Raw genomic sequence first — 27,040 nt, 5'->3', positions numbered from 1 at the left:
ATAAGTTGCATGGACTCACTCAGTCTGCAATAATAGTGTTTAACATGGCTTCTGAATGACTACCTCATATCTGTACCCCACACATACAATTATCTGTAAGGTCCCTCAGTCGAGCAGTGAATTTCAAACACAGATTCAAACACAAAGACCAGGGAGGCTTTCCAATTCCTCACAAACAAGGAAACCTATTGGTAGATGGGTTAAAAAAAAGCAGACAATGAATAGCAGACAATAGGAGATAAATTCACATTTCAACAGGGCAATAACCTAACACACAAGGACAACAATGGAGTTGCTTACCAAGAAGACAGTGAATGTTCCTCAGTGGATGTGTTACAGTTTTGAATGAAATCTATTTGAAAATCTATGTTAAGACCTGAAAATGGTCTAGCAATGATCAACAACCAATGTCACAGAGCTTGAAGAATGTTGAAAATAATAAAAATGGGCAAATGTTGCACAATCCAGGTGTGGAAAGATCTTAGAGATTTACCAAGAAAGACTCACAGCTGTAATCACTGCCAAATATGCTTTTACAAAGCATTGAGTCATGGGTGTGAATACTTATGTGAATTAGATATTTCTGTATTTAATTTTCTATAAATTTGCCAAAATGTACACACACGCGCACACAGCTCCAGAAGTATTGGGACAGTGAAAATTGTTGTTTTGGATATGAAATGATACAATGACTATGAGGTTAAAGTTTTCATCCATATCGGGTGAAAAGTTTAGATTACAGCACTTTTTGTACATAGTCCGCCCATTTTAGGGGACCAAAAGTTTTGGGACAAATTCACTTATATGTGTATTAAAGTAGTAAAACGTGAAGTGTTTGGTCCCATATTCTTAGCAGGCAATGACTACATCAAGCTTGTGACTCAACAAATGTGTGTGATACATTTACTGTTTGTTTTGGTTGTGTTTCAGATTATTATGTGCCCAAAATAAATGAATGGTAAATATGTTTGCTACCATGATTATGGATTGTCCTGAATTAATTGTGAATAATGATGTAAGAAAAGTTAGATGCACAAATACTATACCCCCAAGACATGCTAACCTCTCACCATTACAATAAGAGGGGATGTTAGCATTTTATATCATACCCCCAAGACATGCTAACCTCTCACCATTACAATAAGAGAGGTTGTTAGCATTTTATATCATACACCCAAGACATGCTAACCTCTCACCATTACAATAAGAGGGGATGTTAGCATTTTATATCATACCCCCAAGACATGCTAACCTCTCACCATTACAATAACAGGGGAGGTTAGCATTTTTTGGGGGGTATGATTTTTATGCCTCTAACTTTCTCACTCATTATTATTCATGATTCATTCAGGATTATCCGTAATCATGGTAGCATCCGAAATGACACTACATTAACCATAGATTTTTATTGGGCACAAAATAATCTGAAACACAACCAAAACAAACAAATGCATCCTATAAATGTGTACAGTCACAAGCCTGATGTAGTCATTGTGTGCTAGTTATATTGGACCAAATACTTAACTTTTGACTTATTTAATACATACACGAAGTGTACAAAACCTTAGGAATACCTTCCTAATATTGAGTTGCGCCCCCTTTTTCCTTCAGAACAGTCTCAATTTGTTGGGTCACGGACTCTACAAAGTGTCAAAAGTGTTTCACAGGGATGCTGGCCCATGTTGACTCCAATGCTTCCCACAGCTGTTTGAAGTTGGCTGGATGTCCTTTGGGTGGTGGACCATTCTTGATACACACATGAAACTGTTGAGCGTGAACAACGTAGCAGCGTTGCAATTCTTGACAAACTCAAGCCCGTGCGCCACGCAACTACTACCACACCCTGTTCAAAGGCACTTAAATCTTTTGTCTTGCCCATTCGTCCTCTGAATGGCACACACACACAATCCATGTCTCAAGGCTTAAAAATCCTTCTTTAACCTGTCTTCTCCCCTTCATCTACACTGATTGAAGTGGATTTAACAAGTGACATCAATAAGAGATCATAGCTTTCACATAGATTCACCTGGTCAGTCTATGTCATGGAAAGAGCAGGTGTTCCTAATGTTTTGTGCACTAAGCATATAAGAAGGGGGAAACTATGTACAACAAAAATATCTGTCATTTATAAACAGTTCACCCAATATGGATGAAAATACCCTCTAATTAAAGCTGACAGTGTGCACTTTATTGTATAATTTCATTGCTGGAGCAAAGAACAACGAAAAATGCGTCAATGTCTCAATACTTTTGGAGCTCACCGTATATACTTTTTGGGTTGATAAATGTTCAGTGTAAACTTAAATAACAGATATATACAACAACAGGAATAAAGTATCTAGTAAAGATAATGGAGTACATTTTCTGTCAGCTCCATGGCAAAATGTGTAAAATTGGAAGAAATAGCTTTAAAAGAGCAACATAAAACCACACCATTGGCCACACCCACTACCACAGCAACCTAACTTGGCCACCGCTGCGTGTCTCTCAGACACAGGGACTGACATTCTAAAACATGAGCAGTGATTACTATACACCATCCTTAGATATTTCGCCTTTCAATCATTGCAGAGTTTAGCCAGCACAGCGGTGCCCTGCTCTACTCTGAGCGAGAATTACTTTTTTTAAATTGAAGGAATGCATAATAGCAGGGAATTGCATACATAATCACCTCCGAGACCTAGCACAACAAACCAGCGCTGAATATAAAAGCCTAACATTCCTACTTTCTTCATAATGCTACATGGCCAATCAAAATTAATTTATTCTAATGTATTCACACAGAAGGTCAATTATCCAAATGATTCCAGTTCAGATTGCACCTGATCATGGGAGCCAATGAGCCATCTAAAGGGCAGCTGGGTGGTTTTGCAAGGCAAATCATCTCCAACTTCTTTTTGTCACCCTGTTTGCATAGACACACCGCTCTTCTTTAGTGAAGTGCATTTGCTAATGGGTAAACAACTGGGCTTTTTTGACGCACAGCACTGAAGCAGACAGCCAGGCGGTCATGCCTATGAGCCAGAGACAGTCAAATCAGTCAGTGGACAAACAAGTCTGGATAAATTACCAACACAACCAACAGACTATTCAGCCTTGCACCCACACAGATGAATCCCATAATTTACACCTGATAGTAACATGTATTTCAGGAGTTAACGACTGGATTAGCTACATTATTTAGATTTTGCAAAAACATAGCCACAGGCTCATGTCTTTGAAAGTTGCAACCACCAAATAACCACACACGCACACACTCGTTAACAATACCCCACACACTCGTTAACAATGCCTGAATCCTGGTATTGTGAGATTTTCTGTAGGAGTGTAAAACTGGCAAACACAACAGTGCAATTTCCTCACAATGCAATGTCATCCTGAAATACCTTAACAGCACTAAAAGGGCAGAAGTGACCCATAAGCACCCTAGGGAAGGCATTTGTACTCTTTAGAGCAACAATGAGACAGCAGAGAGAGAGAGTCCCAGGAGGAACTGAGTAATTCCCTTCTCTGATGCTGTTTAGTGAGAGAGGCAATTTAGTGGGGATGAAATAACCTGGGAGAGCTTTAATCCTGATAGATGGGGGGGTTCTTTATGTACTGCTTTCACCCTCTGCGCTCCAAAAATAGAGACCGTTTTTAGACACACTCATTTGTTATTCATCTGAGTGAATGACTGAATCACTGCAGTTATTGAAAGGCAATGACTACTTTTCGCTATGACTCGGCTCTGGCTAAATGAGTAATTTAGAAATTGATAGAATACACATATTGCAAACCCTCTCCCTCCTCCATTCGCCCAGTCCTGGCGAGTCTGGGGAGCGGGACGCTAAACTGCCAGAAAACCAGAAACTAGGGTGAAACAGATGGATGCAATCAAGATTTAATTTCCAAAAAGCCAGACACGGATACATACACTGATTGAGGGTGTTAGTGCTTTTTTCCCCAGCCCTCTCTGTGTCAATGGGAGCCCTTGTATGATGTTTTCCATGTCTCTGCCTGTACGTGTCATCAAAACCCAAACAAAGACCAGGTTGGACTTATGAAGATGAGGGAGATTGTTTCTAAGGCACCCTGCATGCAGTCTTTCAGTGAAATGACCAGTTCTTCCTGGGCTGACATTAAGACCTGCAGGCTTTGAAGCTGCTCTGTGGAACTCTGCAGCATATCAATTAGCCATTAAGGGGTTGCTAAGGTATTAGAGGGATCAGAGGAGTTGACAAAATCCCAGGGGAGGGATGGGGGGGGCCCTCAGTCAATGAGATAGAGGCTCAGCTGGAGCCTGGTTCTCTGGCAGGTAAGGGCAACAACCTTCCCCGGGTAAAGCCCAGAGGAGAGAGAGGAGGGCCTCATCTGGAGCCTGGTTCCCTGTCTGTTGGTCAGTACAGGAGCAGTCAGGGGATTTAGAGTATCAGGCAGGTGGAACAGACACAGCCTTTTGACCTAATGGGTCAGTCCATTAGGGGCCAGCCTAATGAAGAGCTACCAGCCATACCAGACAAGCCAGGGGAGAATCAGGGTAGTGTAGTGGCCTCTTCTCAATTCACTTCACAATGCTCTAACAAAATCCCAAGAGTATTCTCCCACTACTGAGACCAGCCAATCACAGGTAGTAGTGCTACTGGCCGGCCTTTATTTTTCTTACCTCCATTCCCCCAACCTCCCTCCCCAATTGCTTCAGCTCCCTCCCATTCCTACTTCTACTGAGCTACTGCCGGTGGCAATGACTGCTCCACTCTGACTCACTTCTCCCCCCATTCCCTTCTATTTGCCTTTCCAGTTTCACTAGCAGAAACACCAACCCACTGTACCACTCTATCAACTTTCTCCCTCCCAGAGCACTCTGTGGATGGCTAGGACAGGGCTGGGGAACGAAGCGGGGACAAGTGGGGGGAGTTAGCGAATGGAAGTCCTTTTACCCAAAGATGAGCTCCAGTGATTTTAACCAGAGACAGTTTCCTAATTATTCTGTCAAACATCAATCCTGTGGCTGATGCAGGTCGTCCTGGCGGCTGATTGACAGTGTAATCACTGCTGGGCTTTAAATGGAGAAGCTCCCGCTCTCCCTCTCGCTTTCCCACTGTCTCGTTCCCTCATTCCTGCTGCCTGGCAGACAGGGCCATGACAGCAGGCCTGAGAAATAGGAAATGTGAAAAGGCTCTACAAACTGATACAGTCAGGTCCTGGCAGGACTGGAGTGCTGGAGGGAAGTGAACCAAATACTGCCTCTGAAGTATGCTTCATTCACAGGGGTGGAGGGCTGGCTGTGTTGAAAAATCCCAAAAGCGTGATGGAGGCACGGTAAAAGGGAGAAATAAATACATCTTGTTAAATCAAACAAATCTCCTTAAAGCAATATTAACAAGTGAATTATACATAAGTGCTAAAAAGTATACCCTATAGATTATATACTGCAGAGTGTAGGTTCAATCAAACTAGTCAAGGCCTAAATATAGTGGTCACAACAGGACATATAGAGGGTGTATGTAGTATGACTCTTTAAAATCAGTGGTTTTGTTGGCCTAGTTGAAGCTCCTGTGCTGCAGATTGTTCTATATGGATAAAAGAGAGCAGCATTGTAAAGGATGGTAGAGCCCAGCCATCTGCTGTCCATCTCTACCTGCTCTGACAACAGCAGATGCTCCAGGAGATAGGAGGATATGAGTGTACATGTAGCACAACGTTTTAGGCACCTGCAGCTGGAGAGACACGGCCATGTGAGCTTGACCACAGCTGTGTGGATCAAGCTAAAGGAGACACAACTGTATCAGCTAGTCTGGCAACATCAGTCAGTTTACACCTGGGGGAGGAAATTAAAACTAGCAGTGTAAGTGTTAGGACTGGTAGCAGTGCGGTGACTGTAGGAATAGTAGTACAGTGAAATAGTTGATGCCTATGTTCCTCTCAGACACACACCTCTACACGAATTTCAACAAGGTGACTACTGATAATGTGTGGTAATAGTCATTATTATGATAAATCTAAGGTTCCTATTTCATTTTCCAGTTTCACAAGCACTTTGGCCTAATTCACCCCTGTTACTTCTTTCTATTTTTAACGCAATCCTCCCTCTACCACACATGCTCAGACTGTGATAAAGCAGCGCTCCTGACAAGAGTAACGTGAGATGTACGATTTCAACAGCGATCTGATGAGAGAAACATTTCATGTGGGACTCATCTTTCCATTAGCGCGGTAAAGAGGTGTACGGATCAGACAAGAGGCACATATCAAATCAAGCCTGGAATAGCCAATTACAGCGACAATAATATGTTTGAACTGCTGCCAGTGAGGCTTACAGTAGCATAGCAAACCATACCAGGGGAGAGGAGAGAGGGGCTGGGATACAGGTGAAACATATGAGTACAAGACAACCCAAATAAACATGATATTTCTTATAACACATATCATTTCAGTTGGTTATCAGGTCTTAATAAAGTTGAAGTTTATTTCGTTTTCTGGAATTGCAGAAAGCAGATCACAAAGAGACAGACATCGCTGATATCCAACAGTGATCCCAGATGTTGTTTTCCAGAGCTCCATCTACAGTGCCTTCAGAAAGTATTCACACCCGTTGACTTTTTCCACATTTTGTTGTGTTACAGCCAGAATGAAACATTTATTAAACTAAGATTGTTTGGTACTGGCATACACACAATACACCACAATACACCATAACAAGTGGAATTATGTTTTCCAAAAATAATAAATAAATAAAAAAATGTCTTGAATATCCCTTTGAGCATGGTGAAGTTTTTAATTACACTTTGGATGGTGTATCAATACACTCAGTCACTACAAAGATACAGGCGTCCTTCCTAACTCAGTTGCCGGAGAGAAAGGAAACCACTCAGGGATTTCACCATGAGGTCAAGTTACAGATTTGAATGGCTGCAATAGGAGAAAAGTGAGGATGTAGTTACTCCACAATACTAACATAAATTAAAGAGTGAAAATAATAAAAATATCCCAAAACATGCATCCTGTTTGCAAAAAGGCACTAAAGTAATACTGAAAACAATTTGAAAAAGCAATGCACTTTTTGTCCTGAATACAAAGTGTTATGTTTGGGGTAAATCCAATACAACACATTACTGAGTACCACTCTCCATATTTTCAATCATAGTGGTGGCAGTGCATCATGTTATGGGTATGCTTGTAATTGTTAAGGACTGGGGAGTTTTTCAGGATAAAAAAATAAACAGAATGGAGCTAAGCACAGGCAAAATCTGTCTCAGTCTGCTTTCCACTAGACACTGGGAGACGAACACATGGCAAAATCTACACCGGAGTAGCTTACCAAGAAGACAGAGAATGTTCCTGAGTGGCTGAATTGCAGTTGACTTAAATCTACTTGAAAATATGTGGCAAGCATTGACTTATAATTATGTAAATGAGATATTTCTGTATTACATTTTCAATAAATTTGCTAAAAATTCTCAAAACATGTTTTCACTTTGCCATTATGGGGTATTGTGTGAAGATAGGTGAAAACGGAAAAAAAATCGATTTAATCCATTTTGAATTCAGGCTGTAACACAACAAAATGTGAAATAAGTCAAGGGGTATGAATACTTTCTGAAGGCACTGTAAGTGACCTTCTCTCCTCCATTCCCACAGAGTGGACAAACCTGATGTGACAGAGGAGCCAGGGATGGGCACGTCTTTCTCATTACATTGGCTACATTTCATAACATTCATTATGGCATGGCCTTCTGCACACAGAGGGCTGCTCCTCATGCTCAAAAACAGGGGTCCATGCTGGAAGAGCTGGAGAGGCTGAGAAATCTGCCTGTCACAGATCTCAGGGTTAATGAGAGAGGGGAGTCTAAATTACATCAACAAACAGCAGCAGCATGTCAAATCAAATCATATTTTATTTGTCATATGAGCTGAATACAACAGATGTAGACCTTACCGTGAAATGCTTACTTACAAGCCCTTAACCAACAATGCAGTTGTACACACAGCCGATAGAGATGGCAGCTTTGCTTCTAGTCCTTTGGAAACTGTGCAGTATTTCATTTTTTGTGTGTATTATTTCTTACATTGTTATCCCAGAAAACTTTAAGTGTTATTACATACAACCGAGAAGAACTATTGGATATCAGGGAGACGTCAACTTACCAGCACAAACAGCACTACGACCAGGAATACGACTTCCCCAAAGCGGAGTCTTTGTCTGCACCTCCGAGGGTATTAGAAACTGATTACAGAGGCCGACCCAAAACAATGCCACCGGAGGAGAGGGTGCCGGGGCGGTCTTTTAGTGAGGCTTCGGATGCGCACACACCACCCACCGCGTCGAGTATATTACTCGCCAATGTCCAGTCCCTAGTTAACAAAGTCAATGAAATCAGGGCAAGAGTTGCTTTCCAAAGAGATATCCGGGATTGTAACATACACTGTTTCACGGGACCATGGCTAACTGGGGACATGCTGTGAGTCCATACAGCCAACGGGATTTTCAGTGCATCGCGCCGACAGGAATAAACATCTCTCCGGTAAGAAGAAGGGCGGGGTGTATGTTTCATGATTAACGACTCATGGTGTAATTGTAACAACATACAGGAACTCAAGTCCTTTTGTTCACCTGACCTAGCATTCATCACAGTCAAATGCTGACTGTATTATCTCCCAAGAGAACTCTCCTCGGTTAACATCACAGACATGTATATCCCCCCGCAAGCGGATACCAAGACGGCCATCAAGGAACTTCACTTGACTTTATACAAACTGGAAACCATATATCCTGAGGCTGCATTTATTGTAGCTGGGGATTTTAACAAAGCTAATTTGAGAACAAGGCTACCTAAATTCTAAAAGCATAACGATTGCTGTACACGAGTGAGTAACACGCTCAACCATTGCTACTCTAACTTTCGCGATGCATTCAAGGCCCTCCCCCGCCCACCTTTTGACAAATCTGACCATGACTCCATCTCGTTGCTCCCCTCCTATAGGCAGAAACTAAAACAGGAATCGCCCGTGCTTAGGTCTATCCAACACTGGTCTGATCAATCGGATTCCACGATTCAAGATTGCTTCGATCACGTGGACTGGGATATGTTCCAGGTAGCCTCAGATAATAACATTGACGTATACGCTGACTCGGTGAGCGAGTTTATAAGGAAGTGTATAGGAGATGTTGTACCCACTGTGACTATTAAACCTTCCCTAACTATAAACCTTGGATTGATGGCAGCATTCGCACAAAACTGAAAGCATGTACCACCGCATTTAATCATGGCAAGGTGAAAGGAAACCTGGCTGAATACAAACAGTGTAGTTATTCCCTCCATAAGGCAATCAAACAAGCAAAGTGTCAGTATAGAGACAAAGCAGAGTTGCAATTCAACGGCTCAAACACGAGACGTATGTGGCAGGGTCTACAGACAATCACGGATTACAAAAAGAAAACCAGCCCCGTCGCGGACACCGACATTTGCTCCCAGACAAATGAAACAACTTCTTTGCGTGCTTTGAGGACAATACAGTGCCACCAACGCGGCCCGCTATCAAAGACTGTGGGCTCTCCTTCTCCGTGGCCGACGTGAGTAAAACGTTTATACGTGTTAACCCTTGCAAGGCATCCCTAGTTGCGTCCTCAGAGCATGCACAGACCAGCTGGATGGTGTGTTTATGGACATATTCAATCAATCGCTGTCCCCACATGCTATAAGATGGCCACCATTGTTCCTGTTCCCAAGAAAGCGAACTGAACTAAATGACTATCGCCCCGTAGCACTCACTCCTGTCATCATGAAGTGCTTTGAGAGACGAGTCAAGGATAATATCACCTCCACCCTACCTGTCACCCCAGGCCCACTTCAATTTGCTTTTCGCCCCAATAGGTCCACAGAGGATGCAATCGCCATCACACTGCCCTATCCCATCTGGACAAGAGGAATACCTATGTAAGAATGCTGTTCATTGACTACAGCTCAGCATTCAACACCATAGTACCCTCCAAACTCATTATTATGCTTGAGACCCTGTGTCTCGACCCCGCCCTGTGCAACTGGGTCCTGGACTTCCTAATGGGCCGCCCCCAGGTGGTGAAGGTAGGAAACAACATCCCCACTCCACTGATCCTTAACACTGGGGCCCCACAAGGGTGCGTTCTCAGCCCACTCCTGTACTCCCTGTTCACCCACGACTGCGTGGCCATGCACACCTCCAACTCAAATCATCAAGTTTGCAGACAACACAACATTGGTAGGCTTGATTTCCAACAACAACGAGACGGCCTACAGGGAGGAGGTGAGGGCCCTCGGAGTGTGGTGTCAGGAAAATAACATCTCACTCAATGTCAGCAAAACAAAAGAGATGATCATGGACCTCAGGAAACAGCAAAGGGAGCACCCCCCTATCCACATTGACGGGACAGCAGTGGAGAAGGTAGAAAGTTAAGTTCCTCGGTGTACAAACTGAAATGGTCCACCCACACAGACAGCGTGGTGAAGAGGTCGCAACAGCGCCTCTTCAACCTCAGGAGGCTGAAAAAAATTGGCTTGTCACCGAAAACTATCACTAACTTTTACAGGTGCACAATTGAGAGCATCTTGTCGGGCTGTATCACCGCCTGGTACGCCAACTGCACCGCCCACAACCACAAGGCTCTCCAGAGGGTGGTGCGGTCTGCACAACACATCACCGGGGGCAAACTACCTGCCCTCCAGGACACCTACAACACCCAATGTCACAGGAAGGCAAAAAAGATCATCAAGGACAATAACAACCCGAGTCACTACCTGTTCACCCCGCTTCCATCCAGAAGGCGAGGTCAGTACAGGTGCATCAAAGCTGGGACAGAGAGATTGAAAAACAGCTTCTATCTCAAGGCCATCAGACTGTTAAACAGCCACCACTAGCACAGAGAGGTGGCTTGCCCACCTACAGACTTGATATCACTGGCCACTTTAATAAATGGAACACTAGTCACTTTAATAATTCCACTTTAAGAATGTTTACATATCTTGCATTACTCATCTCATATGTATATACTGTATACTGTATCCTTCACTATCTATTCTTTACTATCTATTGCATCTTAGCCATTCTGTCACTGCTCATCCATATATTTTATACTTATATATTCTCATCCTATTCCTTTACTAGATTGTGTGAATTAGGTTTTGTTGTGGAATTGTTAAATATTACCTGTTAGATACTGCTGCACTGTCGGATCTAGCAGCATAAGCATTTCGCTACACTCGCAATAACATCTGCTAACCATGCGCATGTGACCAATAAAATGTGATTTTTTATTTGAATACACAGGCTACTGAGAATATCAACTGTTATTAACAGAGAAACGCATACACTTACACACACACACAAAGGGGTGTTACCAAAGTATAATTAAGGACTTTTCTGGGGACCAACAATTGATTCCCAAAACCCAACCCTAATTTTAGCCATTAATCTAACCCTTAAACCTAAGAACAGGCTTTGTATAAGAGAGGACCAGCAAAATGTCCCCAGTTATCCGAATTGTCCTTGATGTACTATTCTTGTGTGAACTTCTGGTCCTCACAAGTATAGCACTACACGCACGCACTAAATGAATCTCCTGCTGTAGCCTTGACTGTCGGGTAAATTAGCATCCGTGTTCCCCTCCATCGCTCAAATAAAGGGAAGCCTGATCATTTAATTACTGGAGTCGACATTCATCTTTTGTGTATTGTGTGACTTGGGATGAGTCATATCAAGGCTAATGACACACAGCATACACCAATTGCTCCTCCATCGACAACCACTGTCATTTCTCTAGGTTTTAAAGCCAAAATGAAGTCTGCTATAATGATTAGTGTAACATTTAAAACTGCTTTAATCATCTTTCCCACAGCAATGAACAAATTACCGATCAACATGACGTTATCCGTGACCGCTTCGGCATCAGCGTCTTTAGACTGCTCCATGTTTACATACAGCGTCAGGCAGTGACAGAGGACAAGAGGACGTGCTGCTGCACTGTAGAGCACGGCTCATAAAGCAGGCCTGATCCTATCATCTGTCTCAGTGTTTGGGTGGCCTGGCCTCAGATGAGCCCACAGCAGCGTGCATGTAGGCTTACATCAAAGCCAAGATGCGTGAAATGAGTGTGGCCTCAGCCACACCATCAGCTCAATTTTTCGGAACACGCAGGACACCCCTGTGACGCTCGCTCACGCCTCGGACAGACAGATGGAGAGATAGACAGACGCCTGACACGGACGCCTGTCCGGATGGAGGGAAGCATCATCTGTTAAATTGAGCGGTGTAGTGAGAGCGAGGCAGCTCGTTGCTGGACACGCCACGCCAGGGTCATAATGAGTGGCGTCGCCCTGGGTTACTGTAATATGGAACCATGAGGATGTCAGGAAGAAACAGGGCCACGGTTCTCATGCCATATTAATGATCAGTGGGGGGTGGAACTGAGTTGTCAGAGTGCTCTGGGTAGTGAGACTGGGTCCTCAGGCAGTGTGCCTCATAAGTGAAAATGAACTATTGTGTTCCATTTCTCCAAACATGCGAAAGAGGGAAAAAAATCTACCTCCTGTTGCTGACTAACACAGTCAGTGACTGAGAACGGTTCTCAATCTTTAATACTATCATGTGGTAGGAGGTGCTGTAGAACATGAGAAAAATGGAGCCGTCCAGCCTTTTCCTATTAAAGGAGCACTGCTTGACTTCTAGAAGGTCACTAAATCATAGACTATGTGCCCCTATGGCATTTGAAGGCCTTTCTAACGCTACTACCTTGCCCCATCTGGGGCCTGCCGTTGAAATGACAAAACGCTTCTTGCAGCAATAAGAGTGAGAGAAGGGCTCAAATTAGCCCAGGTCCAATCCCAGATCACATATTGATTTATCCCAGATGAGGAATGGCAGACAGGAGACTGTTCAATCAGACAGGGCCATGGGAGAAGGGGGAGGAATGGTCTAGTCAACAGGGGGTGGAAAGGGATGGTGTTAATTCAAGGTGAATACATTAACAATCTATACTAAGACATAAAAAGCCATTAGACATGCTATCGACAGGTGTCTTGTATATAAAATATGTCCTGCAGCGGTATGGTGGTTGCCAGACGATGAGCCTGATATGAGCTCCATGAAGGTGAGATCGGATTAATCACACACATCCTCATGGAGGATTTTGTTCCGTTTGCTTCTGTTTAAGAATAGGTTTTCAACAGATTTAGCGGAATGAGTACACCCCTGATCATCTGCAAACACAGTTCACTTTCATAGCAGCCACATACAAAACAGCACGATCACTTTGATCGTTGTATAATTCCTTCTGGCATTTCCCTTCGCTTGTGGACTTTATTGCACTACACAACAGCTGCTCTGTGACCAGGCGAAAAAAAACATTCCAAGCCAAACCTTTATATCATAAACGCTAACTGCTACACACAGCCTACATCGTTGTCACCATATTAGCTAACGTCATAGTCAATATAGCTACTAGAACTAACGCAGCAGTAAACACCCTAAATTCACCGAGTAGTGTAGTCAGCAGCAAGCAGTTTAGCAGCTACAATGGCGGGCCCCGGTGGCAATACCTTTATAAAACCAAAAGCTTACTTTGACTTGGAAGAGTTCCAGTGTGTGATGGCCATAGCCAACTAGCTAACATAGCATCCCTTTCTGTTTGAGACAGTTGTTTGAGTAGGCTAAACTAGCTTGCTGCATTTGCTAGCTAAGCAAGTGAAAGTGAAAAATACATTTAAAAAAAATACAACTAGCTCTCCCTCTTGTTGCTTCTGCTTCATTTTGGAATAAATGATTTGTTAAAAACTGTTCAACTATTCTTTCTCTCTAGGAGTCAACTACTCACCACATTTTATGCACTGCAGTGCTAGCTAGCTGTAGGTTATGCTATCAGTACTACATTCATTTTCTGACACTTTGTTTGGGTGGACAACATGTCAGAGCAAGAGCTCTGATAAGGTTCGAGGACGTCCTCCAGAAGTCATCATAATTACTGAGTAAGTCTGTGGAAGGGGGTGAGAACCATGAGCCTTCTAGGGTTTGAATTGAAGTTAATGTAGCCAGTGGAGGACGGAAGCTACCTGTCTTCCGGCTACACCAAGGTGCTACTCCAGAAAATATTGTTGAGACTACTATCGACCTTCATTGCAAAACAGTGTTTTAATAAATAATTTGGTGACGTGAATATATTTAGTATAGTTTTATCTAAAAAGGATAACCTTTTTTAATGTTTAAGATGGTCCTCCCCTTCCTTCTCTGAGGAGCCTCCACTGGTGTGTATGCGTGTTTGTCTGACTAGGTGTGTGTGTGTGTGTGTGTGTGTGTGTTTGTCTGACTAGGTATGTGTGTGTCTGATTGTGTGTGTGTGTGTGTGTGTGTGTGTGTGTATGTGTGTGTGCGCGCGTGCGCATGTGTAGGGGCAAGAAGTGACTGAGGAGCTGGTAAACAGTAAGAGAGAACACAAGTGTAAAGAAGCTCATTATTAAGTAAGTGAAGTTTTCGGGACATCGATAGGACCTCTTTAAAGCAGAAGTGATGAGATGGGTAAAACATGCCAGGCCAGATGAAAGGCGATCATCCCAGCTGAATGGCACTCTGAGGGAGGGAGTGCTTCTTCTCAGGGCCATTCACATATCGACCGCAGGTGCAATTTAGAGGAGATTGAGATCTTATTGCAATTTAGCCTAACTTCTTGTTTTTAACATTCATCCAAAGTACTAGGTGCTGTGGGATAACAAGCAAACACGCTGTGTGTGTGTGTGTGTGTGTGTGTGTGTGTGTGTGTGTGTGTGTGTGTGTGTGTGTGTGTGTGTGTGTGTGTGTGTGTGTGTGTGTGTGTGTGAGTGTAAAGGACATTCAAAGCAGTTATTTATAACTCTTGTGAAAGCAAATTGTATTTTGGTTTCTTCACAATTACACCAGAGAACCGCATCAGGGTACCTAGGCTAATCCATATGAAAGTGCCTAAGTGGAACATAGATCTAAGAGATAATGGTATTTAGTTTGGCAGCCAGTCTGAGTTACATTTGATTTATTTCGATAAGCAACACAATTACACCCGGCAGCTGGAAGGTTAGAGGGCTCACAGAATGAGATCACTGACTGAGGTAAACAGATACAATTAGGACAAACAAATGAAGGCAATACACAATTATCGGAGTGTGTCATTTCACCAATAGCATCCCAACAACTAAAATAAGAACATTGCAATGCTACATTAACAAAAAATATCCAACTGTTTTTCCAATCTGCAGGTTATGACACAGCAACTAATGATCCAAACAGCGACAAGCAGTACATTTGGTCCTGAAATTAGGAGGTATCATTATCATGTACTGAATGTACTACTGAGGCATTTCTCTCTAAACATCCTCAAGGATAAAAACAATATGTCAAGAGAAGCAATATTCACTTAGTGTTAATAAACCCGCCTGTCATTCACAGGTGGTTAATTATGCAATTCTGCTCAGTATTGCCATGGGTTCATTCAAACAAAACATAAACAAAAAAAACATTGTTCGCTAAAATGAAAATCTAAATAGAACAACTTCTTGCTTCTTGACTGGAGCTTCTTGCCTGGAGTAGGCTACAACTCATAAAAACAACACACTCTACTCCAACCAATTAGACTAGAGTAACAAAGTGAACTGGCAAACTGAAGTGTTTCCAATTTCCCAAAGTCCTGATATCTTCAGTGTATGGAGGATTGACATATGGTTTTCAGATTATAAAAAAAAGGAAAACTCCAGCATTTTGACATTGAGTTCAAACATCACACTGCGCTTCCAGTTCGTCTGTAGCGTCACAATGTTTCTTTGAACTGCAGCTCCATAGCCACACATCACAACTCAGAAGCTTTAGACAAGAGCTCCAGAGCCTCGACTTCTCCTCCTACCATTTACATCCCATTCTTTATGTCAATGCCTGGCCCAGTCCCAGTACTCTGTGAACAAAGAACCTGAAACCAAGTAGAAACAGCCTACATTCAGCTATGATCTTAAAAGCAGTGAGGTGGAACAGCTACAATATAGCAAATCGTCAGCTACAGTATAGTTGGTTGAGGAGGCCTTGGCATGATGCACAGAGCAGGCAGCTGAGGTCTGACGGGGTCTGCTGATAGTCCATGATCAGCCGTTATACTGAGGCTGTTAGTATTTCCTGAGTTTCCACTGAGATATTAGCATTTACGTTACGCTTAGAGATCTTTTAAGAGACTCACAGTGCTCTATGGTTCTCATAATTTAATTGTAACCAAATCAAATCAAAGTTTATTTGTCACGTGCCGAATACAACAGGTGTAGACCTTACAGTGACATGCTTACTTACAGGTTCTAACCAACAGCGCAAAAAAGGTGTTAGATGAACAATAGGTAAGTAAGAAAATAAAACAACAGTAAAAAGACAGTGAAATAACAGTAGCGAGGCTACATACAGACACTGGTTAGTCAGGCTGATTGAGGTAGTATGTACATGTAGGTATGGTTAAAGTGACTGCATATATGATAAACAGAGAGTAGCAGTAGCGTAAAAGAGGGGTTGGCGGGTGGTGGATGGCGGGACACAATGCAGACAGCCCGGTTGGCCAATGTACGGGGGCACTGGTTGGTCAGCCCAATTGAGGTAGTATGTACATGAATGTATAGTTAAAGTGACTATTCATATATGATAAACAGAGAGTAGCAGCAGCATAAAAGAGGGGTTGGGGGGGCACACAATGCAAATAGTCCGGGTAACCATTTGATTACCTGTTCAAGAGTCTTATGGCTTGGGGGTATAAACTGTTTAGAAGCCTTTTTGTCCTAGACTTGGCACTCCAGTACCGCTTGCCATGCGGTAGTTGAGAGAACAGTCTATGACTGGGGTGGCTGGGGTCTTTGACAATTTTTAGGGCCTTCCTCTGACACCGCCTGGTGTAGAGGTCCTGGATGGCAGGCAGCTTAGCCCCAGTGATGTACTGGGCCGTACGCACTACCCTCTGTAGTGCCTTGCGGTCGGAGGCCGAGCAATTGCTGTACCAGGCAGTGACGCAACCAGTCAGGATGCTCTCGATGTTGCAGCTGTAGAACCTTTTGAGGATCTGAGGACCCATGCAAAATGTTAGTTTCCTGAGGGGGAATAGGCTTTGTCGTGCCCCCATCATGACTGTCTTGGTGTGTTTGGACCATTCTAGTTTGCTGGTGATGTGGACACCAAGAAACTTGAAGCTCTCAACCTGCTCCACTACAGCCCCGTCGATGAGAATGGGGGCATGCTCGGTCCTCCTTTTCCTGTAGTCCACAATCATCTCCTTAGTCTTGGTTACGTTGAGGGATAGGTTGTTATTCTGGCACCACACGGCCAGGTCTCTGGCCTCCTCCCTATAGGCTGTCTCGTCGTTGTTGGTGATCAGGCCTACCACTGTTGTGTCGTCTGCAAACTCAATGATGGTGTTGGAGTTGTGCTTGGCCATGCAGTCGTGGGTGAACAGGGAGTACAGGAGGAGACTGTGAAAGCACCCCTGAAAGGCTCCAGTGTTGAGGATCAGCATGGTAGATGTGTTGCTACCTACACTCACCACCTGGGGGCGGCCCGTCAGGAAGTCCAGGATCCAGTTGCAGAGGGAGGTGTTTAGTCCTAGGATTCTTAGCTTAGTGATGAGCTTTGAGGGTACTATGATGTTGAACGCTGAGCTGTAGTCAATGAATAGCATTCTCACGTAGGTATTCCTTTTGTCCAGGTGGGAAAGGGCAGTGTGGAGTGCAATAGAGATTGCATCATCTGTTGATCTGTTTGAGCAGTATGCAAATTGGACTGGGTCTAGGGTTTCTGGGATAATGATGTGAGCCATTACCAGCCTTTCAAAGCACTTCATGGCTACGAACATGAGTGCTACGGGTCTGTAGTCATTTAGGCAGGTTGCCTTCGTGTTCTTGGGCACAGGGACTATGGTGGTCTGCTTGAAACATGTAGTTCAGTTTGAAGAAAGTTGCTAACTTGTGTTAGCACAATGTCTGGAAGTCTATGTAACTACTAGGACGCTAGTAGATACCATAGACTTCCAGTCATTACGCAAACAATAGTTAGCAGTATCTTTCAAAATACCACTAATTTCCTTCTTTCTGGATGCAGAGATACAATTGGTATCAATGAGTTCATCTGACTCTGGGGAAGTTGACAAAATCCCTAAGTATCCCTTCAAGCCAATAGTTAGATCTAGCTATACATTACTGAAATAATGCCCCCTACTCTACTCACCAGCACCACTCGATTCAAATCTCAATGTCAATATGTGCTTTGCGCCACCATAGAAAAGCAATCTCACCATTCAGAGGTCACTACACATACCCAGAGAGCCATTACCACTATTAGCAAAAGGTGCTCTTGATGGCATGACCTGCCCGTCATTCTAATGTTCCCTCCGCATCGCCCCAGTCCAATGTTTACTGGTCCCACAGCAACGGTCTCAGGTGATGGCTCCCCATAGCCTGCCGTCTGTAATGCCAGGCTTAATGCTCTACGCTGAGGGAATGAACTCCATTATGGAGTGGGAGCCTGTTTCTGGGCTTTCTCTCTGGCTTATCATTGCTTGTCTTTACGACACAGGGGACTGGCTGTTCCCGGAGGCCTAGCCTGCAGGCCGACAGACCATTTTTCCACAGCAAACCCAGATCTCCGACGTCACAGCCAACTCAATGATGGCTGATTGTGCAAATCCCTGGAGGGCTAGGCGTGTGTTAGTCTGTATTTGTACGGTGCATGATTGCCTTAGCCTGTCTGAGAGGTGTAGATGAAACAGATCCAAGGACATGAATAGGAGTCATTCCCACTGAGCCTCTAGAACTGTGGCGCGGAGAGGATGATTCACCATTCACAACCAATCACGTTGCAGAGTGGGGCTCTTAAAGAGGGCCAACAATGAGCCCTGTCTCCTAGTTTCCGACAGCCTCACACCATGTCAAAGCAGGCGCTCTGACATTCGACGCGGGCCCAAGACATCTCCATATGCACAGAGAGGACCAGAGAGTGAGTGGCTGGTCCAGAGTGGAGTGCCTGGGCCTGCTCCTCAGAGCCCCTCATAACGCTGCCTTAACAGGATTTAGCAGATCAAAGGCTGGGGAGGAGAGAGCTGCCATACACTGGGTATATCTGCAGTAGGTGGACAATAATACCTTTCAAGAATACTCTTTTAACGTAATGTGGCGATTTGGAGTGGAAATGTGACGGGAACGGGCCAGGACCTCTTCTCCATGAGGTACACCGTGCCAAAGATGGCACAACTAGCCAAGAGGGAGACACAGGTGAAGCAGAGCATAAACGAACACATTGAGAGAAGCACACACACCTACCACACACTGCCGCAAGGAACACAAACGTCTGAGTGAGTGAACACCTTCGAATACAAACACCCACGCACAAAGTGCATCACAGACACTAACAAATGCTTGGGCTGGAGGGGAGGCACAGGTGAAGCTGGATGATCTGAGTGAGTACACACCTCCAGAGCAGATACAATACACACACATTTGTGCACATATAGAAACGCACACAACCCAGTAGGGAGGCCAAGGGTGAATATGAGCGAGTACACACCTTCAGCATGCCTAATCAACAATGTGATTAACACCCAAGGTTGGTTACCTAGTCAAATATTCTCTCTATTATTTTTCTATTTTCTTTCTCTCTGCATTGTTGGGAAGGGCCCCTAAGTAAGCATTTCAATGTTAGCGTACACCTGTTCTTTACGAAGCATGTGACAAATAAGATTTGACACACGTTCGCTTTCCTTCCCTCTCTGCCTTGGAGCTGGTCAACTGAATGGACTAAATGCTAATGTACCAATACATTCAAGGTGGAGGATCAGAGAACCTAGCTGTGTCCGTTCCCTTTACATCTTGTTACTGGCACACACACACACAAAGCTGTGAAAACACCCACAGGTGACAATTACCCAGTCACTCCCTGCCGTCACACACAGCCTAGGAGCACAGCCCCATCTTATACAGGTCATAATTCACCACCACCTAGGAAATACAGTGCGCAGGACAAAACATCCATCTGTTATTTCCTATCAGGACTGAGCAGGAGGTAGTATAATAAAGAGGATATTTGACTGTGGGTATTTGGTCACACTGCCTACAGGTAATGTGGGGGGGGGGACGGACAGACGGACTCAATACTACAACTATTCTGTCAAAGTAAGCAGTTCTTTCTATGCCTGTGAAAGAGTGGGGCTAGTTATTCTAGCAGGGACGTAAGGCGCCAGAGGACAGAATTGAAACACCATTGAACAGCCTTGTACTGCATGTCCAATGAAATGAATAGGCTTTTCCCACATACTATACACACCAACACTTACTTTAGATATTACGTTCAATGTCTTCATTTTTCTTTTCAGTTTCTTCATCCTTCTTTTTCCCAAACCTCTTCCCTCACATCCTGTACATTTTCGTCATATTCCCTATTCTATATGGTCTCTCTTTCCCTCTTTCTAATTGACCTATTTAATGCTGTACTCCAACTGCTAAAAAGCAAAAAACACACGATTTAAATCATATCCAATCCCAGGACCTGTCTGTTCTAGCTGAAGCTGTACACTCCCAACTGCATCTTCTAGTTGGAACAGAATGAGCTGAAGAGATCAAAGCAAAAAGAGAGCTGACAGAGAGAGAAAAGAGAGAGAGCAGAGAGAGTGAGGGAGAGAGCAGTGGACGGACACGCTATCCAGTGTTTGCCATCTCCCAGATAAGAGAACGAGCCAGGTTATGCTTCATTTTACCTGGTATTTATTTCTAAATTATCCTCCTTGGTAATGGTGTTTAAATGTTACCTTTTTGATAGTCATTGATAGCCAAAATGTACCAATTGACACCAGCTATACTATACTTAACCATATTAATTGCTAGTGGCTATGAGGAACCTAGCAGCTAAAATAAGTCTGTGCTAACGAGGGTAGAATATACTCACTTATGCAGAATATCAGCTTCCCTGGATACATACTGTAATTGGCTGCAGTAAATGTATAATACTGCTGCACTAGTGAAAATGAGTATACAGCTAGTTTTATGTCACTGTTAGTCATCTCACATTACACCAAACCTCAAGGTGGAAACTGTTGGGGGTGAAGCACAAGGCTTTTGAGTTGAGTATTGAATATGGCAAAATAAACATTCCACTGCTGACTCGTCTTCAAACACGGATTAACATTTCATAAGGTTGAAACGAGTCAACAGCTTCCATGACAAAGCAAATAAAACATAAGAAATTCAATTGTAAGCATGAATATGAAGTATTTGTCATGACAAACCCTTGAAATGCTTTCAAGTACCTTATTCAGTTGGACACAGTTCAACATTTAACAAGTGTGTATCTTTGGCATTCTCAGCTATTGATTCTCACTCTGGCTCGAGTTGTTCACAGCCTAGGCTTAAATGGAACTGAGAGACAGAACATCTTTAGTGTAAGGAATATATTAAAAGAAAAATGTAAATTAGGATTTTTATCATGCCAAGAATCTAATAATTAACATTCCCTCCACAGATCTGATGAGTCTCCAAATCCCTGTATGAAATGCAAATGGCGATACACGGAGGTTTAATGTCAATCCGCTCTCATTTCTCCCCCATAAGGGAGGGCCTGTGTCTGTCTCGCCTCTATACTGCTGGAGGAGGAACCGGTAGCTACTGCCTTTACTCTAGGGTTTGGGCTTCGAATTGAAGCCAGGATAAAGAGAAGACTACTTCTTATGCAGGAATAACTGTGAAGTCTAATGCCGTCTTTAAAAGCTCGATTTCCCCCACAAATTCATCTCTATTATGACCTCGTTTGACATCATAATGTATGAATTTGATCACACTGCCTCAGAGGACTGAGAAACACTTAAACCTCTACTTTTTCTCTTATTTTATTCTGTTTTCAGGACACCTTGATGATTTTATGCAGGGACAAAAATAATATATACACTGTGGACATTTGACTGAGACAATACATCGTCAGTGGCAGAGTTTCACTAGCACCTTTTTAAAATTAATCTCTGGTACGTGTGTGAGATTTGTGCCCTCAGTCTCCGACTAAAAAAACAAGAGACTGATATAGGCTTATCTCTGATATAGCCTATAGATACATATGACATGGCTGGTCATGGCTCACATCAACACCATCATCCCAGACACCCTCAACCCACTCCAATTCGCATACCGCCCCAACAGATCTACAGATGACACAATCTCTATTCCACTTCACACTGCCCTCTCCTACCTGAACAAGAGGGGACTACAGCTCAGCGTTCAACACCATAGTCCCCTCCAAGCTCATCACCAAACTGGAGACCCTGGGACTGAACACCTCCATCTGTAGCTGGATCCTGGACTTACTGACACGTGCCGTCATCATTGCTTAGCACAAAAAGGGCTTCACAGGCAACGATATTGCTGCCAGTAAGATTGCACCTAAATCAACCATTTATCAGATCATCAAGAACTTCAAGGAGAGCGGTTCAATTGTAGTGAAGAAGTCTTCACGGCATCCAAGAAAGTCAAGCAAGCGCCAGGACCGTCTCCTAAAGTTGATTCAGCTGCGGGATCGAGGCACCACCAGTACAGAGCTTTCTCAGGAATGGCAGTAGGCAGGTGTGAGAGCATCTGCACTCACAGAGAGGCAAAGACTTTTGGAGGATGGCCTGGTGTCAAGATGGGCAGCAAAGAAGCCACTTCTCTCCAGGAAAAACATCAGGGACAGACTGATATTCTGCAAAAGGTACAGGGATTGGACTGCTGAGGACTGGGGTAAAGTAATTTTCTCTGATGAATCCCCTTTCCGATTTGTTTGGGGCATCCGGAAAAAAGCTTGTCCACAGCCATGAATAAAGAATGGTACCAACACATCCTCCGAGAGCAACTTCTCTCAACCATCCAGGAACAGTTCGGTGACGAACAATGCCTTTTCCAGCATGATGGAGCACCTTGCCATAAGGCAAAACTGATAACTAAGTGGCTTGGGGAACAAAACATCAATATTTTGGGTCTATGGCCAGGAAACTTCCCAGACCTTAATCCCATTGAGAACTTGTGGTCAATCCTCAAGAGGCGGGTGGACAAACAAAAACCCACAAATTCTGACAAACTCCAAGCATTGATTATGCGAGAATGGGCTGCCATCAGTCAGGATGTGGCCCAGAAGTTAATTGACAGCATGCCAGGGCGGATTGCAGAGGTCTTGAAAAAGAAGGGTCAAAACTGCAAATATTGACTCTTTACATCAACTTCATGTAATTGTTAATAAAAGCCTTTGACACTCATGAAATGCTTGTAATTATACTTCAGTATTCCATAGTAACATCTGACAAAAATATCTAAAGACACTGAAGCAGCAAACTTTGTGGAAATTAATATTTGTGTCATTCTCAAAACTTTTGGCCACGACTGTACACACACACACACACACACACATAAACACACTCATATGCTGCTGCTACGGTGTTCTTTACTCTTACTCTTTATTATAATATATCTTGATGCCTAGTCACTTAGCCCTGCCTTTATATACATATCTACCTCAAATACCTTGTACCCCTGCACATTGATCTGTTACTGGCATGACAGCTTATTCTTGCATATTTTATTCCTGTTGTGTTACTGTTTCTTTTTTCTCTCTTGTCTTTACAAAATTTGATTATGACTCTAGTCAACTATTAAAGCGACTACATGAAACTGAAGTGAAGCAAAGTAATGTCATTCAAGTGACTTGTGTATTGCAATGAGTATCATGCCATATTTGTGCATAGTACATTCCACATCATGCCTCTGTTCTTCGTTCTCAATGTCCTTCGTTCTCAATGTCCTTCATCTTTGATGTATCAGAAATGTATGGTAAACTGGCCTGTTCAACAGTGGATAGAAGGGACCAGTATTTAACACTGTTCTATGACACATACGAAGACACAACCATTGTCAAATAGACTGGTAGAAAAAACAATAATTTGAAGTGAAAGCAAACAGGGAATTAGTGCTCTGATGAGTGTCAACAAACTAGCACTGCGGCATTGTTACCAGCCTCCAACTGTTCGCTGCCGAGTTATTGGCAATCTGAACATTTAGTATTCAACTGTCGTAAAGAGAGCCAAGCTGCCACATCCTCTCCTCTGAGGTTCTGGACCTTTAATTGCACCAGGAAAGTACAGTAACGAGTTTGCGTTGTGCATTGGGAGAAGACTGTGACGGCAGGGACAAGCCATTAAAAGGCTGGCTTTATTGTGGCTGTGGGGCTGTAATTCATTACAAAAAAACTGTCAATAAAACCATGGCATTATAATTAGGAGATCTCTAATACCCCATCTCCGGGAGAAACATAGCTGTCAGTGCCAAACCCACTAAACTGTTGTGTCTTTGTTAGAGGTGGACTGGTGCCTAACCGACCAGACAAGGCCTTAAAGAGAAGCTTTAACATGACTCCTGGTTAAACAGTCACACAAAGTATCAGCAACAAATATTTACAGAATCGCTAGGGTAAAGTGTTGAGCAGCTGGGTTGGTTAAATAGGGAATTCAACAGGTGGTTGGAACAGTGTGTTGGCTCTCTGAGACCAACTGACAGTTTGACATGGAACTAGCTACTGTAGCAATAGTGAATCAGATTTGTTCTCTAAGTGGTACAACTGCTCTCCACAGCGCACTCACACACCCTGTGGTGTTGGATAAAGTGGGCTCCTACCTTCGGGTCAGCAGTGAGCAGTTTGAATGCCTCGTACACCTGCTTCTCCTTCACCCCTCCTCCTAGGTCCAGGAAGTTGGCCGGCTTCCCTCCATGGAGGTCGATGATGTCACACGTGGCCATAGCCAGACCAGCCCCATTCACTGTAATGACAGATCAAAGGTGAAACTAAACCACAGAGAAAGTTGAGAACTGTTACTGGTCTCAGAAAACAGAGAAGGGCCTCTAAAGTCCAGAGCGTCCCTTCAAAATAGTTACTGTGCTCATCACAATTTTGATTACAAATTATGATTCTGGAATGCTTTCTTGCCCATTCTCTGATGAAGTTAGATTTACCCCATTAGAGTCCAAATGAAGATGAGAACTGAAATGAAAACCCTTGAGAGAAAACAGTGACAAGTAGTTGGGATTTAATTCAATTAAACATGACCTAATGCCAGCATTAAAACAACACAAACATGAAACGGCTCACTGTGAAATCAATGAATAAATTATCTAATGAAGAGGGAATACCAACATTTTTTGAGGATTTAAATCTTTAAGAGGTACTGTTAAAACTTATAATTGGGATATTTAACACTTGAAGAAGTTGAAAAGTGGAGGGAAATGTGATTACGGCAATGCTCTTGACTTCAGAAAGCGAGCATTGATTAAACAAGTTTCTGTGGCACTAGTGTTGGGCCGTATTATCAGGCGCATCCCTATCCTCTGGGCTGCTTGCTGCTTTGCTGCAAGGGAGCCAAGCGATTCAGTCGCTTCCTGCCAAAGCCAACACGCTTCTCTACAAACGTCTTACCTCATTTGGTTTAGCGGCACTGAGCCTACGTCCTGGCAAGTGCCCTGACAGAAGTCTCAATAAAAGGAAACTGGCTTTAACAGCTGTCACTTTGGTGGGTTACAAAGCTTTTAAGGAGCCCATCAGCTCTGAGCTGTTGTTCTGTAGGAGAGGCTGGGCAGGGGAAAAAGGCGCTAACCTGTGCTCTTACTGCCACAATGTTTATGAGGCTGCAGGGCAGCCAGAAGAGACTCCCAGAATTACACTGTAAAGCTTTGATTTATGACAGGGGAGGACCATAATGAGAAGGCTAACAATCCAGCTCACTGGAGACTTTTTGTGCGGATTATGGCTAATTAGAAAGCATTGGTTATGGCAGCCTCCTTCTGGAGTCGTTAGAAAGCTGGTTGTCAATTTGGACTGGAGAGGAGCCCAGTCAGCTTTACTGTAGTTTGACAAAGTTTGAACGTAGTCTCCCAGCCTTCAATTATCTGATAAGGAAAATAACAACTCTATTCCAGTTGGGGTGGGTTACCCATGGCTGAATTAATAGAACATGCATGTGTGTGGACAGCCATAATCAGAACTCACCAAAGCAGGCGATGTTTCCATCCAAGCCAATGTACTTGAGGTCCCATTTGGCTGCCTCCATCTCAGTGGGATCGCTCTCTGACATGTCGTCCATGGCAAAGACGGCTTTCTGACGGAACTCTGCGTTATCGTCAAAATTGATCTTGGCATCAAAGCACACCACTGAAAGAAGCGAGAGAGAGAGATATGAAGAGAAGAGGGACAGAATCATAAAGAGAGGAAGAAGGAAATAGACAAAGTAGAAAAGAAAAGAGGAAGAGATGTAGAGGAAAAAAAAGGAGGATGTGAAATGGAAATGTGATAATTTATAAACTCAATGAAATATGTTAAATAAAATGTGGCAAGTGATCTCACCCTATTAGACTTAATTAATTCAGTATTTGTAATGGTGCAGCTCATGTTTATGCATTGACAGTGCCTCAAAGGGGGAATATATTATGCATAATGGACGATACTTTTACACTTCACAAGGTGCAGTTCAAAGAAACTGCAAGCTGAATGTTACCTGCAGGCAAAGTATTTACTGCAGGGCTGAAATGCTGAGGTATGCTCCTTATGGATTTGTACTTTGTAAGGCCCACTACATACCACAACCATTTACACAGGGGTGATTGGAGCCTTCATCTATCAATACTCTATAACAGCCTGGAGGACAAATGACAGTACTGGTACACGGGGTCCCCATGGAACCAACTGTAAATTCACTATGTAATGGCTCGTCTCTGTGACATACTACCTGGGCTGAAGCTCCCAAGCGTAATAAAGGTAACATGTCACACACACAAACACACACTAGGCAGAACTAAAATGTATGGGAAGCCACTTCTACTGGAGCTAAGTGGAGTGTTGGCTGTCTCCTGGAGCTGCTGTATGTGACCAACTGTAGTACAATCACATTCATTTTCAGAGTTTAACGGTCATTTAGTCTTACCGTCCCTTTGGTGATGAGGGTTCAGTTACGCTGAAATGCAAGTCAAAGTAAGAGACTAAAGTCTATAGTGATGTTCTTCAG

General features: G+C 43.4%; 1 protein-coding gene across 3 annotated transcripts in view; it reads right to left on the bottom strand.

Annotated features, from left to right (window-relative positions):
* The window catches only part of LOC106583035 (succinate--CoA ligase [GDP-forming] subunit beta, mitochondrial), a 133,069-nt gene that overhangs the window by 25,186 nt on the left and 80,843 nt on the right, over positions 1-27,040 (bottom strand). For all 3 annotated transcript variants that reach the window (XM_014166792.2, XM_014166791.2, XM_014166793.2), the window contains exons 8-9: positions 26,029-26,190; positions 24,663-24,805 (exon numbers count right to left, since the gene is read on the bottom strand). In XM_014166792.2, coding sequence (XP_014022267.1) covers positions 24,663-24,805; positions 26,029-26,190 — 305 coding nt within the window. The remainder of the gene's footprint in view (positions 1-24,662; positions 24,806-26,028; positions 26,191-27,040) is intronic.

The sequence above is a fragment of the Salmo salar genome, chromosome ssa22, assembly GCF_905237065.1.
Source record: "Salmo salar chromosome ssa22, Ssal_v3.1, whole genome shotgun sequence".
Taxonomy (NCBI): domain Eukaryota; kingdom Metazoa; phylum Chordata; class Actinopteri; order Salmoniformes; family Salmonidae; genus Salmo; species Salmo salar.
This window is presented reverse-complemented; position numbering and strand designations above follow the sequence as displayed.